This window comes from Camelina sativa, chromosome 4 (assembly GCF_000633955.1).
Source record: "Camelina sativa cultivar DH55 chromosome 4, Cs, whole genome shotgun sequence".
Lineage (NCBI taxonomy): Eukaryota > Viridiplantae > Streptophyta > Magnoliopsida > Brassicales > Brassicaceae > Camelina > Camelina sativa.
Window position 1 is genome coordinate 25,582,433 of NC_025688.1, and position 17,426 is coordinate 25,599,858.

Consider the following 17,426-nt stretch of genomic DNA (forward strand, 5'->3'; position numbering starts at 1 on the left):
GCTAATATAGCGAGATTTAAATCAGGCACAGCAAAATCAGCCAACCGAAGCTCACTCTCGGAGCTTTTGGTCTCGTTTTTTGCAAAGGTGATTTGATTTCTCATACATTCTAGCTTTAAACTTTTTGTTTCGCTTAGTGTGTAACATCCATTAAAGTACTCTTGATTCTGCTGTGTCAATGTGTCTATCAGTTTTCAGACATAAACTTGAAGGCAAAAGAGCTCGGTGTTTGCCCGTTTACTGGAAGATGGGAAAACATAAGCACCAACACTACATGGCTGCCAAAGACGTACTCACTCTTTGTAAGTCTCCATCTCTGTCTTTCTCTTATCCTCTTGTTGAGTTATATACATCGTTATGGCACCATGTGAGTCTCCCGATTAAAGTGTGAATGGTGTGTGTTTCAGGTTGAAGATCCTTTTGAGCAGCCGCAGAACGCAGCAAGGAGTGTGAGTCGTAGAAATTTGGACAGAATAGCTCAAGTATTTCAGATCACATCGCGCCGTCTTGCCTCAGATTGCAATAGAAATTCCATCATTGCGGTTCTGACAGGGCAACACATTCACCAGTCTTTGTACAGAACAATAAGCCTCCATAGTCAACATCATGCAAATGGTACGCACAATGTTCGTAATCTGCAAGGTCAGTCTAGGCCATGGAACCAGCAAATGCAGCAAAATTGGTCACAGAGCTACAATACCCCAAATCCACCATATTGGCCACCACAACAACAGTCCCGACCACAACAGAATTGGCCTCAGAACAACCCCAGGAATCTTCAGAGGCAACCATCTGTCCAGGGCCAAACTTGGCCTGTAATCACACAAAGTCAAACACAGCAGAAGAGTCAAAATAAGAATGGGAACCGACCGTTCAAAAATACATCTGCAGGTTCAAGTCAAAATCAGGGCCACATTAGTAAGCCATCAGGTCATATGAATGGTGTGAACTCTGCAAGACCTGCAACAATAATTCCAAGCCAACGCGGACAGATGTGGAGACCGAGATATGAACATTAGAATGAGTTGTGCAGACATGGTCCAGAGAGATACTCCTTCACATATTTTTGGATGATTTTGTATTCTGGCCTTGGGGCCTTTTTTCTATGAATCATTGAATCCTATTGTTACAATTAACGGATTTGCAATTGCAGAATGTTAATACTAAATGTCGAGGACTAGGTAAACCTTTACTCAGTAAAAACACCACAATCAAATTTACAGTTACATAATGAGCAAAAAGAAGAAAACAATAAGAGACTACCAAACAATATATTGTGTTCACTAAGTGCAGTAATTTGTCTGGTATTAAGCTCGTAGGAGACGCTTCTCGCATGTTAGAATCCTGTAACTTGCGTGAGGACCCTCAGATGTGTCACGAAGAGAAGAATGCCAACCCATAGCCTTTGTGATTTCTTGAATTTCATCCATAACATCAATTGAATCCCTAATATATGCTCTTCCACCTGGTCTTAGTATCCGGTCCATCTCTAACAATATGGTTGACATATCGCATCTGATACATTGTTAACCATTATTGAAACAAAGACAAATGGTTAAGCTCAATTATAGGCACCGAAAGACCACATACTCAGTTATAAATCATTTTGAAATTGAGTTACCTTTTTCTCTCGATTGAGAAGAGTCCTGAAGCATGTAAGAAGTCATATGTCCTTGGGTATGTATCAAATGGTTCACACCTGTGGTGAATGCAAGACTTATTAAAACATCCAAAGCCAGAATCTAAATCTTAGTTTATCTTAAGACAAATAAACAGATGAAAATCTTTGCTTAAATCAAACATGAGCAGGAAACGAACACGTATAGTCACAGAACACTCTTATCGAGTCACTAGATTCCAAGGTATCAACAATAGGTTTCATTATTCTATGTTTTTATATGATAGACTGTAAGGAGAAAAGCTGTACCAATCGTGCATCACTCCTAATAATCCACGATCATAAATGACAGGCAATGTGTTCGGCCCACTGACAGGAACCACACTTAGAACCCAGCAATCGAGTTTATGATCATTTAGTGCAGCTGCAAATCTGTTAAAGCCAGAGAAATTAAGTAACGAGAGTTAAGCTAAGATACTGAGACATTATACCATCAGAGAGAGTAATAACAGAAAAATATTATTTCATACCCGCCAAAGCCTGCTCTCATGTCCAAAACGTTTCTTAGTTTCATCTTTTTCCATTTTAAGGCGCGGACAAATCCCCCAACAATTTCATTCCAGAACTTTGACTCTGCCTTGAATAGTTCTTTCCTAGCAATGTAGGAATCGAATTTTATCGTCTGCAGCCTATCAGGTGGAGTATGTAGACGGGCAGGCCATAAGGGGACATTTCCTCCATATCCATTCTCAGGTATGCGACTGATGCAAGGTTTCAGATTTGTGTACCTAAAACAAAAAGAAAACAAAATGAGACAAAAAGTGTGATTTTTTGCACACATTGTCACAGACCAAGTTAATAGACAGACTAAATGTAATCAAACAAATTAACTTGAAAAAACTTAAAGTAATAGCAACTCTGGTAGCATAAAGAACATATGGCTTTTATTCTTTTGTTTTAATGCTTCCACATGCAGGTAGCAAGATATGTCCTTGCATCACAAAGAAAGAAAGACAAAAAGTTTAGCAGCTGTACCAAACATCGTCGGGGTCATCAGATTCATCACAAAGAGGAGGTTTGGTTCCAGCCTCACGACTTAAATAACAATTGTTGTTCAAAGGCTTCTGCCAGATTGCAACGTAACCTTCCTTCTTTACCAGTTTCCAGCAAAGGCTAGTAGTAAGATTCAACATCTCTGGAAAATAAAATGTGAGATTAAAAGAGTAGACATAGTGGCAGAATCAATGTAGCAAAGAAAAACAAAAACAATTCCCTATACCCACAGAGACAATATGTCATTCTAACTTCCCATATTCTTCATTTTGCTAATAAAGCTACGTACCATGATCACTAACTCCAAAAAAATTATAAAGAACAAAGAATCTTGTTCACCCCGAACAGGCCTAGTCAAAAAGCAGAGTAAAAGGATGCTACCTGTCCATTGTTCTTCCAGAGCGGGTTCATGCTTATAAACAGGTTGTGCAGCCCAAGCAAAATATCCTCCAGCACGCAGCATTCTATTTATCTCAAGGAGCAAAATTCCATCTTTATCACAAAAAATAAAACAGCAGAATAAGAATTTCCCCTACATGTAAAAGAAGCTAAGGCGTAATTCACACAGGGAGTTAAAACTACAGTAGGTGCAAATTTAATCTTTTCTTGATGTATTACATGAAGACTCAAGCACACAGAGAACCTTACCATCACGAGTCCAGTTAATTCTACATCGGGAACAATGAATAAGATCAAAAGCTTGGCTTGGATATAACAAACGCCTTGTAGCAAATGCTGCCGCCATAGCAGGCACACCACGCTCAAGAGCAAATTGAATTTGGTTCTCGTGGACATCTTTTGGTGCAACAGACATTGTCAAGACATCACGTGTCAATAGATAAGCGCCAAAACTCGCCACACCACAACCAACATCCATAGCAACCCTAATATGCTTGCCAAACGTAATATCAGAAACCATCTGCAAAGACAAAGTTCAGACCTCAACATCAGATGAAAAGATAAATAGATAAGTGACACTAAAGCAAGAGCTACTACTAGGAAAAATGAGCAACCTTAGACATCTGGTCCAAGTACTGGTCAGCCCCATGAATAAACTGTGTACCACCTCCAGGGAACTTGAACTTGTTCTTGTCACGTGAAATCCAGTTTTGACCACCTTTGTCTTCAACAAGCCGAGTATGAGGAACATTGCTAAACCATACCTATCCATAAGTAAAAATTCCAAACACTACTTAAGCTAGTTCCAAGACATGTTATCACAAAGCTTTAGTAGAGCCATAAATTGCAAAACAAAAGGAGTTACCTCGTCACGGCTTTTAGGCCATGGAACCGGCTGACGGTAACCTTTAGGAGGCGGAACCAAGCAATTCAAGCCTTTACCTTTGGCAGGGCAGTGACGCTCGAATCTCTCACCTCGCTCAGTCGATTTAAGCTTCTTGATCGCATCAGTATTATCCAAACAAGGTATATACTCTCTCATGCTCTCACGACACATCCCAAATTTCTTAACTCTAACTCTATCCTTAGAATCGCCGTCTCTTTTCGTTTCAACGATCTCAGTCTGATTCCCCCAATCTTCAACAGCATCGGTCTCAACCTCTCCCACTTCAAAGTCGTCAGACATCACACCGTTCGCATCTACTATCCCGAAGCTCTTAACCGGACCAGGCGGAGGAGGAGGAGAAGGAGGCGGTGGAGAAGGCGGAGGTGGAGGATTAGCTTCAATCGTAACCTTCTCCGTCTCAGCCACCACCGACGACGGAGGCGGTTGTGTTGTAGCGGGGATTTGATTATCGGTATGGTTAGAAGGAATAATCTCTGATAAATTGAAGACCCTGTTACTGTTGGGAGAGACGGAGACCTCCGGGATCGAGCTGCCGGCGGAGGTGGAAGAGGAGAAGAAGACGAGCTGTTGGTATCCATCGTCGGACCAGTGCTTGCCTAAGTAGAAGAAAGCGACGGTGACGAGAACTAAGGCGGAGATCTTGACGAGAGTAGGGGATTTGAAGAGATCGCCATTGGTGAGAAGAGGCTTCATTATAGCTTGCGCGTTAAGGATCAGCGATCTCTTCTGGATCTACACACAGTGTGTTATTGTGTGTGTGTGCGTGCGTGAGAGAGAGACTAAGCTTAGTAATTTAATTTGACAGTTGTGTTGGCTTTTGGATTTTTAAGGCGTTCGGTAAAGTTTCACATTACAAAAAAGAATTTGCAAAATTTTCAGACTCAGTTACTACAAAGTTCACAATTTGCAGATCTCTTAATTAATTGGGCAGTTTTGTTTCTTGGTTAAGTTAATTGTAAGGGTTTTTTTTTTTTTTGTGTGTGTGTTAAAGAGTCATTACTTTTATTTTTATATATAGAAAAGAGTCTCTAAAATTTTTTAAAAATCTTTGAAAACATCATTGGTTTTTTAACTTGATTTTTTTTTCTTACAGAAAACTGGCATAAAAACTTTTTTTTTTTTTACCAATATTCGTAAAAAATGGATACATTTTTACATTTTATATGAAAATAATGATTAACATTTTTCTAATTCATTAAATTTTGATTTTAGTAATAGAAATTATACAATAGCATGTCTTGGGAAAAGAGTTAGAATCTGATTTTTAAAAATGATAAAATATATTTAAGTACATGATAATTTTGTTTAACTGTTTGTAGCAAAAAAAGATAAAAAAAAAGACAAATTATATTCAGATTAGAGAATATTTATGGCTATTATACCCACATTAAAATGTTTGTCTTAACTCTTAATCACAATTTTCTTCTAAAAATTACCAAGAAAAAAAAACAAAGGTGAAAAATGAAATTAAAAACATTAAAGACGGGGCACACACTCTCATCTCCATCGCTAACAAAGTACAACAACAGTTCTTTTTAAATTCATTCATTCCCCTCAGAAGAAGAGAAGTCCTTATTTAAAAAAAAAATAAAAATAAAGACAAAAAAAAACAAAACAAACAGTTTCCCCCAAATCCGATTTCGATTTTTTTTCTTTTATGTTCACAGTTCTCAAACCGGAAAATTCCTCGTAAGCGGCGACGACGACGGGGCGAATCATGAGCACCGTCGGTGGTAGTGGTGGTGTAGAGCAGCAATTGATACCTGATTCCGTATCCACCTCGTTCATCGAGACGGTGAATGGTTCGCACCAGTTTACGATTAAAGGTTACTCTCTCGCCAAAGGCATGAGCCCCGGTAAATTTATTCAGAGCGATGTCTTCTCCGTCGGTGGTTACGATTGGGCGATTTACTTTTATCCCGACGGCAAGAACCCTGAGGATCAGTCCTTGTACATCTCTTTGTTCATCGCTTTAGCTAGTGATTCTAATGATATTAGGGCTTTGTTTGAGCTCACTCTCATGGATCAGAGTGGTAAAGGAAAACATAAAGTTCATAGTCACTTTGATCGTGCTCTTGAAGGTGGACCTTATACCCTCAAGTATAAAGGAAGCATGTGGTAATTTAGTTAGGATTTGCCTTAGTTAAAACTAGTTAGATTTGAAAATGCTTAGAGTTTTAAGTTGTGTTTTGAAAATTTTCAGGGGTTACAAGCGCTTTTTCAGAAGATCAGCTTTAGAAACTTCTGATTACATAAAGGATGATTGTCTTGTCGTTCATTGTACTGTTGGTGTTGTTAGAGCCAGACTTGAAGGTCCAAAACAGTATGGCATTGTGTTACCTTTGTCGAATATGGGACAGGGGTTGAAAGACTTGTTAGATTCTGAAGTTGGTTGTGACATAGCTTTCCAAGTTGGGGATGAGACTTACAAAGCTCATAAACTGTTTCTCGCGGCACGCTCGCCAGTTTTTAGAGCTCAGTTTTTTGGACCAATTGGGAATAACAATGTGGATAGGATAGTGATTGACGACATTGAACCTTCTATCTTCAAGGTGATTTTTTTGTTGAGTATTACATTGTTAATAGTTGGAGTTGGTTGTTACATGCAACTTACATATTCTACTGACTTGGAATCTTTGAAATTTTTATAGGCTATGCTTAGCTTCATCTACACCGATGTACTTCCTGATGTGCATGAAATTACTGGGTCAGCTTCTGCTAGTTCGTTCACAAACATGATACAACATCTCTTGGCAGCTGCTGATCTCTATGACCTTGCAAGGTTAAAGATATTATGTGAAGTTCTGCTTTGCGAAAAACTTGATGTTGATAATGTGGCAACTACACTTGCGCTTGCTGAACAGCACCAATTCTTCCAGCTCAAAACCTTCTGCTTAAAATTTGTTGCGTCTCCAGCCAACTTGGGAGGTACGTATTGCATTTGTTTTCAGGTTTTTTCAGTCTCCACTTTTATATGCCTATATAGACTCTCTCTGCGTATTTTTCATGTTTATACATGTTATCTTGCATTGAATTGGGTTTACTATTAATGTGGTAAACTTTGTATAAAGATGATGTGCTGCCATGGAGATTTTTCCCATCAACTTACAACTTGAGCTATACCTTGACATTCGAAAACAAATTTATTTAACTATATATATATATATATATATATATATATATAATCATCCAATAAATGTTTTAAGATTCCAGCCTTTTTTTGTATGATCCGGCTTATATAATGCATTTGGTGCTTTTTGCTTGTCAGCAATAATGATCCATTAAAATATTGGGTGTAGAATTGATGGGAGTTTTGTGAGCTAATTCGTCTTTTGTGTGTGTGTTACCCTATAGCTTATCTTGCTAGTATACTTATTTAACTTTCTTGTTCTTATGTCGATTTGTATATAGGAGACTCGATGCATGATTAGACGGCTTGAGGTTTATCATCCTCAACTAGGTGCGATAATAGTTATTTTGGTTCTTTTTATTGTACAATCTAGTTTAAAGACAATGCCTAGCCAATGGGTAAAATATGTTTTGTATTCTGGAAGATAGAGATTATATACCCACATAGATGTCCTGGTCTTAATGTTGAATTTCACGTAAATGCTGGTATTAACATGTATAGGCAGTACAATCTTTTGCAGAACTTAAAACTAAATATTTCTTTCTTTCTCTAAAATTGAAACTGGTAAATGTTAGCTCACAAAACTTCCATTAATAGTACACCCAACATCTCTTCATCAATAATATGTTCTTTTTCAACATGTTGGACTTTTTTGCTTGTGTGTAACAGAGTGCTATAAGTTGGATGAATCCAGGAAAACTAAAAGTAAGTGATGTTGTTTTGTGCAGCTGTAATGAAGTCTGAAGGGTTCAAGCACTTGAAACAGAGCTGTCCCACATTGTTATCTGAGTTGCTGAACGCTGTTGCAGCAGCAGATAAGAGCTCGACGAGTGGACAATTGAACAAGAAAAGAAGTGCGAGCAGTGTATTAGGGTGTGACACTACAAATATGAGGCAAGTGAGAAGGAGGACATAGGATCCAATCCAAATGCTAGTAGTAAGCTTTCCTCGCACCCTGATATTGACCATTTCAAATGAACTCTGGTGCTACTTTACTGATCTGGAAGCAAAGCATAAACCAAGTTTGTTTTGCTAAACCTTTTTATTGTAATGAATAATTGTTCGTAGTAGTATGTCAACAGTAGTGTAAAGCTTTAGGCAATAGACATCTGATTACGTTTCAGTAAGTACCTTGTCTTTTGTCTTTGAATCCTCTTCAGTTTTAGTGCTATTTGCGTGTTTGTAGAAAAAGCTTATTATATATATAATTGAATCGTAAAACCGTTTTCCCATAATGAAGTCGTAATTTTGTAGAGACATGAAATTTGACTAGACCAAACTGTGTGTCAAACATTTATATCTATGGACAAAAGAAAGTTCAATCTCCCACCAAAGAACTGTAAGAATCGACTCAAATCAAATCCCTAAAGATATTCTAAATTGCTACGATTCTCTCTTAAGAAAATTTTGTGAAACAATTAGAGACCCAAAGATGTGTTGTGAAGTTGCGAGGATTTGTTTTCTTTTATAAAGGCTCTGAACCTACAACTAGCTGAATCACTTAGAAACCAGCTCGATCCTTTATTGGTTTTGGTTGTCACCTTATGTGTCGTCTCAGATCAAAAAGAAACATGTCATCTGCTCATTTAATTCTTTCATCGATGTTTAAAAACTAAAGAGTGGATAGGTAGATAAACAACAACCAAACGAACCGAAACACTTAAACCAAATTCAATTACAATATTTGATAAACCAAAACCGATACTAATTTTCACGTAACCGAGGAAAACCATATCGCAAATTCTGATTTTTTTTTTTGTTTTTTTTTTGAAGTGGTACACAATCTATATGCATGAATAGAGAAAATTGAATTTAAGTCGCTATACATATTGAAATTATGTTTGACTATAATGTATGTTACATTAGTAATCATTTAGAAATAATGTGATGATTATGGTACAAGCACGGCTTAAAGATGAAGAAGAAGAATCTATGGGCAAAAACGTCGGTGACGGTGAGTCAAACAAAGCTGAAATCAAGGGGCTGCCTAAATTGCGACTACGACGATGATGTTGCTTCGGTATCTTTCCATAATTTCTCTTTTCGTGACCCTTTTCACTTCTTTACTTCAAATTAACCAAAAATTTTATATTGTATAAATGAAAGTATTGTTACTATGTGTGCAATTGTGCATATGGGGTCTCCGCGGGTCTCTGCGTTAGCGGCGCGTTTGATGGTGGCGTGTATATGTCGAAATAGAATATGCTTTCAAACGTTACATCTGCGGTCCTTTATTCCTTTTTTTGTCTTTTTTTTTCCCTTTCCTAAATTAATACATTAAATGGTTTTTAATTCAATATCTTCTATATAATAAAATGGAAGTACACAATTTTTTAGACTATATAATATGAGTTATAAGATTAATTATTTGATAGGTTATAAGTTATATGGGTTGTAACCATTAATTAAATCTCGATTTCAGATCTTTTTAAAAAGGATATTCCAAAAAAATAAAATAAAATCTTCACAGAATATTTAATTAACCATATCTAAACAACAAAATCTCAAAAATTGTGATTAAAAGTGATTTTCGATTATACTAGAAACTATATATAAAAATAACAGAAATCATGTTTATTATGATTGATTTGATAAATTTCAAAAAAATTAGGTTAATCCGTGTAACAGTCATAAAAAAATCTCAAAAAAAAATTAAATCCTCATGTTTAGCATATGATTTTATTGCATAATGTTTTATTCACAATAACTTTTAAAAACAATCACATAAATTATAGGTTTTATATAAAAATTACAATATAAAATTAAAAAAATTCAATCATAATCTAGTTACGTTATGATATACAGTGTAATGTTGTTTCGTATCATGTAGTATACTAATATGATATGTCAACGAGTAAACTAATAAAAATTCTTTAAACTAGAATATAACTGCATTCTAATCTAGTCTCGAATCTTTGATTCACACCAGGTACCAAAAATATGTATCGAAACCGGTCCAATAACGGAACTAAGGAACATATTTGATGATCTAAACAAACAGACAAATCAGCTTTTTTACATTAATATATATGCGCCACTGTGTCTGTCTTAAGAAAGAAATAAAGGTAATAAGAATATGAAAAATCGAAGGTAGCTTGTCGGTGTCACGTGGGGGAAGAGAGCATGTGAAAACAAAAAATCAATAATTGGAAAAAGAAACTGTGAATCATTTATCATGTGGTGGATCAGGTTAGGTATATTCTTTCGATCGAGCTCGTTTAGTGTTTACAGCCTAGCTCTTCTTATCCTGACGATTGGCCCCCATAACAGAGACATTACACAATAGTACAATACGAATGCGTTTCTAAGCTACTGCCCCATATTCAAATCGAATCTTGGAGATTCTTATAAAAATCTGTGTTATTCAAGTGTCTCAGATTACTAGAAGCCAAGTTTCTTAAAAATTCTAGACGATTTGATTACTAAATTACCAAATTAATGACATTATATATATATATGAGATAATATAAATATATCTGGTCTGATGTAGAAGTGTTACACCATACAATACCCTGAGTCCCTGATACCCACATAGATATATTGAAAAGTTAGTTTGTGGAAAGAAAAACTAACTAACAAAAACAACATTCTCCATTTGACAAAAGAACGTAAGTTTAATAAAAAATATCTACAGAAAGTTTTGATGATGATACAACAATCATTCGTTAAAACCACAATAATTCAACTAAATGTAGATTTTATTGATATGGTAGATTGTGATCAATATTGAAATTGTAATAATCTTCACAACACGACATATATACAAAGGACTGATGAATTTGGATTCAAGCTTTCAAAGATAATTTATACATAGTAACGGCAAATCATAGTTTATAGTCTAAAATATCAAAATCTCATCTAACATACAAAATATAATTCTGAAAAAATATTAACTCTTTCACGGTCAGTAAAAATGACTAATCCTCATTAACTTTTAAAGTCATATAGTATAGACAGTAGTATTATCAGAAATTTAGCTTAACTGATATATATATATATATATATATATATATAAAGGTTTATGTAACGTTACTGCTGGACTAATGGCTTGCAACTTCAGCTTGGGTTCTTGACATAAGGGTTCCTACTTTAACTCCATTTTTTTTCGTTTCAATAATAAGGTGAGATTGATGTATCATAAATTGTACTCATCAATGTAAATGTCCTATGCGTCTTCTATGTATGTGGGTTCCTATGTCTCTCTTCATCCCACTTGGGCATGTGACTTATATATGAAATCCTTTATATTTGTAAATATCGGCTGGTTAAAACAACTATATGAATCCTCTCAATGTTGTCGATCAGGAGTGATCAGACTACTGACCTAAGAATGTTCGTTCATAGCAAAAGAACTTGTCTAGTAATTTTAATAAAGTCTCTTCAAAAACACACACACACAAACACATTCGTTCTTGTTAGCATTTTTTTTTTTTCACTGAATAATTATAAAGATTGAAGATAATATAAGTTTTTTACAAAAAGGATCAAGAGCAATCAACCCAGCTAACCAGCTAGATCTAACCTAAGATAAGATTCTAGCCATATTATCTACAAAAAGTTTGTGAAGCCAACATGGGAAACCAGTTGCTACATAAGATTGACGGCGATCCTCTCTTGTTACATTCTTTGCAATAAGATGAGCTCCAAGATTTGCATTCCTATCTTCCAAAAAAACTTTATAATCTAAAATATTCCCCAAGACTGCTTCTAAGGACCTAGAATAGAACATGAAAGAAGGCCAGACTTTTGGTCGCTGAAAAGCTCCAATTAAGTCTTTGTCCTCTGAGGCAAAAATGATCTTACTGAAATTGTGACTGATCAAGCTCTCAATAGACCAAAGCCAGTTTTGGAGACAAGCATCCAGTTTCGAATAAATCATAGAAAAGGACTTTCTGCTATGCAAAAGAACTTCACCACATTCATTTCTCAACCCATGCCGCTCCACTAACATTGTGTTCTTTATCCCAAGATGATGCAAGGTTACATTTTAACCATTCCTGGACATTCTCTCTGATTTTTTTGATTGTGTCAGGTGCTCTAAATCTTCTGCTTTCAATACAGAACAAGTTTATGTTTTTCCATAATTGCCATAATATCCAAGGGAAGGCTTTCCTTATCTCAACCTGCACTTTGCTATCTTTACTCACAAGAATCAAGTAGTACAAGTTCTGGTATAGAGATTCAGAAACAAACCCATTTTGCGGAACCGGGAAGTCATATAGTGCCCATATTTGTCTAGCCACCGTGCAGGTGAATAGGACATGATTTGACGATTCTCCCTCCATCCCACAACTTTGACATCTTGAATCGGTTTTCAAACCTCTATCAATCATTTTGTCAATGACAGGAATGGCACCAGAAATTGCTTTCCACATAAATGTTTTGATCTTGGTGAGCGTGCTGCATCTCCATAGCTGATCTTTTATATGGAGAATGGAGGGTTGCATTGATGCCTCTGTTACCAAATTAATTTTTTCTCTTTGATAGGCAGCCCAATACCCGGATTTGACCGAATAATCCCCACTTTTTGTATGTTCCCAAATGAAGAAATCCTTCGAGAGAGGAACTGGCTTGACTTTACAAATCAATTCAACATCTCTAGGGTAAAAGTGATAATTCAGTTTGGCAAGGTCCCAAGAGTGAGTGTCCACATCAATGAGCTCTTTTACTTTTAAATCCAGATCAAAGATGATATTCTTCATTAATGGAGCTCTCATAACACCATCCAGTAACCACCGAGAAGACCAGACAAAAACGGATTCACCATTACCAATCATTTGTCTAAGTCCTCTTTTTAGTAGTTCTCTCCCATGAAGAATGCTTCTCCAAGCAAATGAAAGTCTCTCTCCAATTTATGCATCTAGAAATTCACCTTCTTCAAAATATCTGCTTTTAAAGAAGAGAGCAAACAAACTATTACCATCTTGTAAGATCCTCGAAGCTTGTTTAGCCAAGAGAGCTTGGTTAAAAATTTGGATATCTTTAAAACCAAGCCCTCCTAAGTGTTTTGGTAAGCAAAGCTTTTCCCACCCAATCTAATGCATTTTCCTTTTTTCCTCTATGGAATCCCACCAGAAAGCTGACATAGCTGAAGTCAAATTTTCACAACTCTTTTTGGAGAGCTTGAAACATGACATTGCGAAGACATACATTGCCATAGCCACCGCTTTAAGTAAAATTTCTTTCCCCCCTTTAGATAGAGTTCGAGCAAACCACCCAGACATTCTGCTTTTCATGTTATCATGTATATATGCCAACATGTCTACCTTAGAGCCACTGAAACATTCTGGTAACCCCAGGTATTTGCTTGCTCCACCTTCCTTGACAATTCCTAGCTTCATTTGGATTTGGATTCTGATACTATCCTCGACTTTGCTCCCAAAAGTAATAGAAGACTTGTATAGATTGATCAATTGTCCTATGACATCACCATAAACCGATAAGATACCTTTTAGAATTGAAGCTTGTTCCATCGATGCCTTAACCAGAAATAAGCTATCATCGGCGAATAGAAGATGATGGATCGAGGGTCCTTGAGGTGAGAACTGGATCCCATTGATTTGACCGGCAGCTTTAGCTTTGTTTAGGAGTTGGGTTAGTCCTTCCGCACATAGAACAAATAATGCAGGCGAGAGAGGATCGCCTTGTCTAAGTCCTCTTTGCGGGTTTATTAAGCCAAAAGGCTGACCGTTTATAAGAACAATATAAGAGACTGTTGTGACACATAACATGATCATATCCACCCACTTTCTGTGAAACCCCAAAGCCACAAGGATAGCTTCCAAAAAACTCCACTCCATTCTGTCATACGCCTTTGACATATTTGTTTTTACTACCATGAAGTTTTTAGAGATCTCTTTATGAGTCCGCAGACCATGATCAGCTTCATGAGCAATGAGTATGTTGTCCGAAATCAATCTTTCAGGAATGAATGCTGATTGATTTGGAGACATGATCAAGGGGAGTAAAGGCTGTAGTCGAGTCATTATAATTTTTGCCACAACCTTGTACAGAACTGAGCACAGGCTAATAGGTCTCGGATCACTCATAAGCGGGGAGTTGATCTTTTTGGATATAAGCCAAAGCTGCGTAAAATTCCATTCTTTAGGAACACTCCATTGACAAAAAAAATTGGTTACCTCGCTAGTCACTCGCTAGCATTTACAATTGCAAAAATCATATTTCTTTTTATATTGTCAAGAAGAACCTTAATTGGAGTGTGTACCTTTAATTAAATTTACTTCCTTCAACGAAAACAAAAAGTCAAAAACTTCAACACGCAAAAAATAATACAATCAAGGTTGGTTTCTATATATATTATTCAAGTTTTACCTTTTGTAATAAATATACGCATTCTTTTTTTTTCTAATTATCAAAAATGGTGTATATATAAACGAAAGGGGTCAGCTTTGTTAAAGAACCTGCCTTTCATTTTTGCCAACGACCGCTCCTTTCTTCATCACACAGCTCAGCCTGACGCTACGTTCAGGCTGATCTCTTCCATTCCCCCACCCCTCAAATCTCAGATCTCTGATCCGGCTGTGAGATCTCTTCCCCTACGGTATTGTCCCTTCTTCATTTGAATGTGTGATGCATGTCCCTTCATTTGAATTCTGTCGGTTTATCGTTTCATTTCGATTTCTTTTGGGGGTTCAGATTCTCGAGATTTATATTCCCATTCGTCAATTTTGTATGCTTATGAGTCGTTGTTATAATAATGTTCCAGCGATTCATGTTTAAATCTTGAAATGATGATTTTTTGTATTTTGGGTCCGATCTGGGTTTAAGCTGAGATTTTGATTTCAGTTTATTGATTTATTTCGTGATCCGACATTTGTAATTTGAGCTGTTGTTGTCTGATCAGCATCGGAATTTTGGAAAAGAACACTTTTTTTTTTTTTTTTTTTTTGGTTATCTGATTTAGTGTTGTTTGTTGTTGTATCCTTATGATTCTTTTGTGTTTTGGATCTGAATTGAATTGTATCTACTTCGATTAGATCTGAATGCTGTATAGCTTGTTGTTTCTTGTGGGTGTTCTGTTTCTACCAATGTTTTTGTCACCAGTCATTATTTATCTTTGTTAAGATCTGACGTTGGGATTTTGCAGGTAAAAAAAAAAAAAAAGTTAAGAAGAGCATCATCAAGATGAAGGCACTCATTCTTGTTGGAGGTTTCGGCACTCGTTTGAGGCCATTGACTCTCAGTTTCCCTAAGCCCCTTGTTGATTTTGCCAATAAACCCATGATCCTTCATCAGGTAACATAGTCAGCTTCTTTGTCCCTTGTTCCAAGTTATATATGATCCATCTCATGACTCTTGTTTTAAAACCGAGGCTTGTGATCTTTGTGTAGATAGAGGCTCTTAAGGCAGTTGGAGTTGATGAAGTTGTTTTAGCCATCAATTACCAGCCAGAGGTGAGATAGAGATTCTCTTATCTCCTAACTCTTCTTTTGCAGCTATTTTTCTGTTTTACATGTTTGTATTTACCATTTTTGCTCTGTTTCGATTAGGTGATGCTGAACTTCTTGAAGGACTTTGAAACGAAGCTAGAAATCAAAATCACTTGCTCACAGGAGACCGAACCACTAGGTACAGCTGGTCCTCTGGCTTTAGCGAGAGACAAATTGGTTGACGGTTCTGGAGAGCCCTTCTTTGTGCTTAACAGTGATGTGATTAGTGAGTACCCACTTAAAGAAATGCTTGAGTTTCACAAAACTCACGGTGGGGAAGCCTCCATAATGGTGACAAAGGTGAGACTATCGAACCTTAATACTCTCTCCAGTTATTGTATAGTATGTTTATTCATCTAATGTTGGACTTGCGTGTATATTGGTTATAGGTGGATGAACCATCGAAATATGGAGTGGTTGTTATGGAAGAAAGTACAGGAAAAGTTGAGAAGTTTGTGGAAAAGCCAAAACTGTATGTAGGTAACAAGATCAACGCTGGGATTTATCTTCTGAACCCATCAGTTCTTGATAAGATTGAGCTAAGACCAACTTCGATCGAAAAAGAGACATTCCCTAAGATTGCAGCAGCGCAAGGGCTCTATGCGATGGTGCTACCAGGGTTTTGGATGGACATTGGGCAACCCCGTGACTACATAACGGGTTTGAGACTCTACTTAGACTCTCTGAGAAAGAAATCACCTGCCAAACTAACCAGTGGTCCACACATTGTTGGGAACGTCCTTGTTGACGAAACCGCCAAGATTGGGGAAGGATGTTTGATTGGACCAGACGTTGCCATTGGTCCAGGCTGCATTGTTGAGTCAGGAGTAAGACTCTCACGCTGCACAGTCATGCGTGGGGTGCGCATCAAGAAGCACGCGTGTATCTCGAGCAGTATCATCGGGTGGCACTCAACAGTTGGACAATGGGCCAGAATTGAGAACATGACCATCCTCGGGGAAGATGTTCACGTTAGCGATGAGATATATAGCAACGGTGGAGTTGTGTTGCCACACAAGGAGATCAAAACAAACATCTTGAAGCCAGAGATAGTGATGTGAGAAAAAATGTGTTATTACTATTATTATTGTTATGTGTCTTTCTCTCTAAGCTTTTGCTTTTAATTCTTCTTAATTTGGGTTTTTGAATAAGCATCAAACCAAAACGTTGTATATCTTTGTTAGGGTCATTTGGTGTTTTGTTTCTATTTTTTTTCTTGTAACTTATCAAAAAAAAAAACATTGTCTCATTGATTTTGAGATACTTTTGATTGAATACTAGGTGCTTCCCCATGCAACGCGTGGATTGTGGTGTAGTTGGCACTTTTTTGTTTTTAGTTTTTTTCGTTTTCTCTTTTGTATTATTTCGTTTTAATTAGGCATATACAGGCTTCGCAGTCATTTGTATTTATACACTATATGTTTATACCATTTCGTTTAGATGTGTACAATTGTGACGTTTATTTTTTATGAATTATTAGGATGTTGTTTCTTGTTTTTGAGGATCCAATCTTATTATTGACTGATATTGTCCCTAATACATTTATTGTATTTTAGATTTTCTAATTAACTGCTTATGTAAATCCTTCATACGTTGATGTTGCAATAATAAGTTATTTTTTAAAAATAATTATCTTCTGTGTAAGTGATTATGTTTGTATGCCCATGTTTTGGTCTAATATCAATAAGATCATTTCTGTTTTTCTTTAGTTGGCTTTGAAACCAATTTTGAGTTAAGCAAATAATGGGTCGAATTATGGTGTTAATAAGTAATATAAATTCTTATGTATATATATTGTATATATGTGACTATAAGTTTAGCTAACTAAAAAATTCTGTAATATTTAAATATAATCTTGAACATATATAT

General features: G+C 36.4%; 4 protein-coding genes across 8 annotated transcripts in view; 3 read left to right on the forward strand and 1 right to left on the reverse strand.

The window, feature by feature from the left end:
• Window positions 1–1,180, forward strand: part of LOC104782433 (protein HESO1-like) — a 4,443-nt gene extending 3,263 nt beyond the window's left edge. Inside the window, exons 8-10 of one of the 3 annotated variants that reach the window (XM_010507359.2) lie at window positions 15–87; window positions 192–302; window positions 408–1,180. In XM_010507359.2, the coding sequence (XP_010505661.1) occupies window positions 15–87; window positions 192–302; window positions 408–1,019 (796 nt within the window). In that variant the 3' untranslated portion in view covers window positions 1,020–1,180. The remainder of the gene's footprint in view (window positions 1–14; window positions 88–191; window positions 303–407) is intronic. The other 2 variants (XM_010507358.2, XM_010507360.2) reach the window with 2 other exon arrangements.
• LOC104782432 (probable methyltransferase PMT11) lies at window positions 1,169–4,774 on the reverse strand. The gene is made up of 9 exons (XM_010507357.2): window positions 3,936–4,774; window positions 3,685–3,834; window positions 3,320–3,590; window positions 3,053–3,163; window positions 2,654–2,813; window positions 2,149–2,406; window positions 1,928–2,050; window positions 1,622–1,699; window positions 1,169–1,515 (listed from the first exon to the last, which is right to left on the reverse strand). Exons 1-9 carry the CDS (start codon window positions 4,668–4,670, stop codon window positions 1,308–1,310), a joined length of 2,094 nt encoding a protein of 697 aa, XP_010505659.1. The 5' UTR covers window positions 4,671–4,774; the 3' UTR covers window positions 1,169–1,307.
• Window positions 5,535–8,339, forward strand: LOC104782434 (BTB/POZ and MATH domain-containing protein 3-like). Of its 2 annotated transcripts, XM_019244984.1 has the most exons (5): window positions 5,535–6,095; window positions 6,181–6,529; window positions 6,629–6,905; window positions 7,389–7,437; window positions 7,836–7,951. In XM_019244984.1, exons 1-4 carry the CDS (start codon window positions 5,695–5,697, stop codon window positions 7,406–7,408), a joined length of 1,047 nt encoding a protein of 348 aa, XP_019100529.1. In that variant the 5' UTR covers window positions 5,535–5,694; the 3' UTR covers window positions 7,409–7,437; window positions 7,836–7,951. The 2 variants fall into 2 exon arrangements, with proteins under 2 accessions (XP_019100529.1, XP_019100528.1); XM_019244983.1 differs by lacking the exon at window positions 7,389–7,437 and having other exon boundaries at window positions 7,836–8,339.
• Window positions 14,510–16,872, forward strand: LOC104782435 (mannose-1-phosphate guanylyltransferase 1). 2 transcript variants are annotated; one of them, XM_019244986.1, is made up of 5 exons: window positions 14,510–14,671; window positions 15,217–15,363; window positions 15,459–15,521; window positions 15,618–15,857; window positions 15,947–16,872. In XM_019244986.1, exons 2-5 carry the CDS (start codon window positions 15,253–15,255, stop codon window positions 16,616–16,618), a joined length of 1,086 nt encoding a protein of 361 aa, XP_019100531.1. In that variant the 5' UTR covers window positions 14,510–14,671; window positions 15,217–15,252; the 3' UTR covers window positions 16,619–16,872. The 2 variants fall into 2 exon arrangements, with proteins under 2 accessions (XP_019100531.1, XP_010505663.1); XM_010507361.1 differs by having other exon boundaries at window positions 14,510–14,668; window positions 15,215–15,363.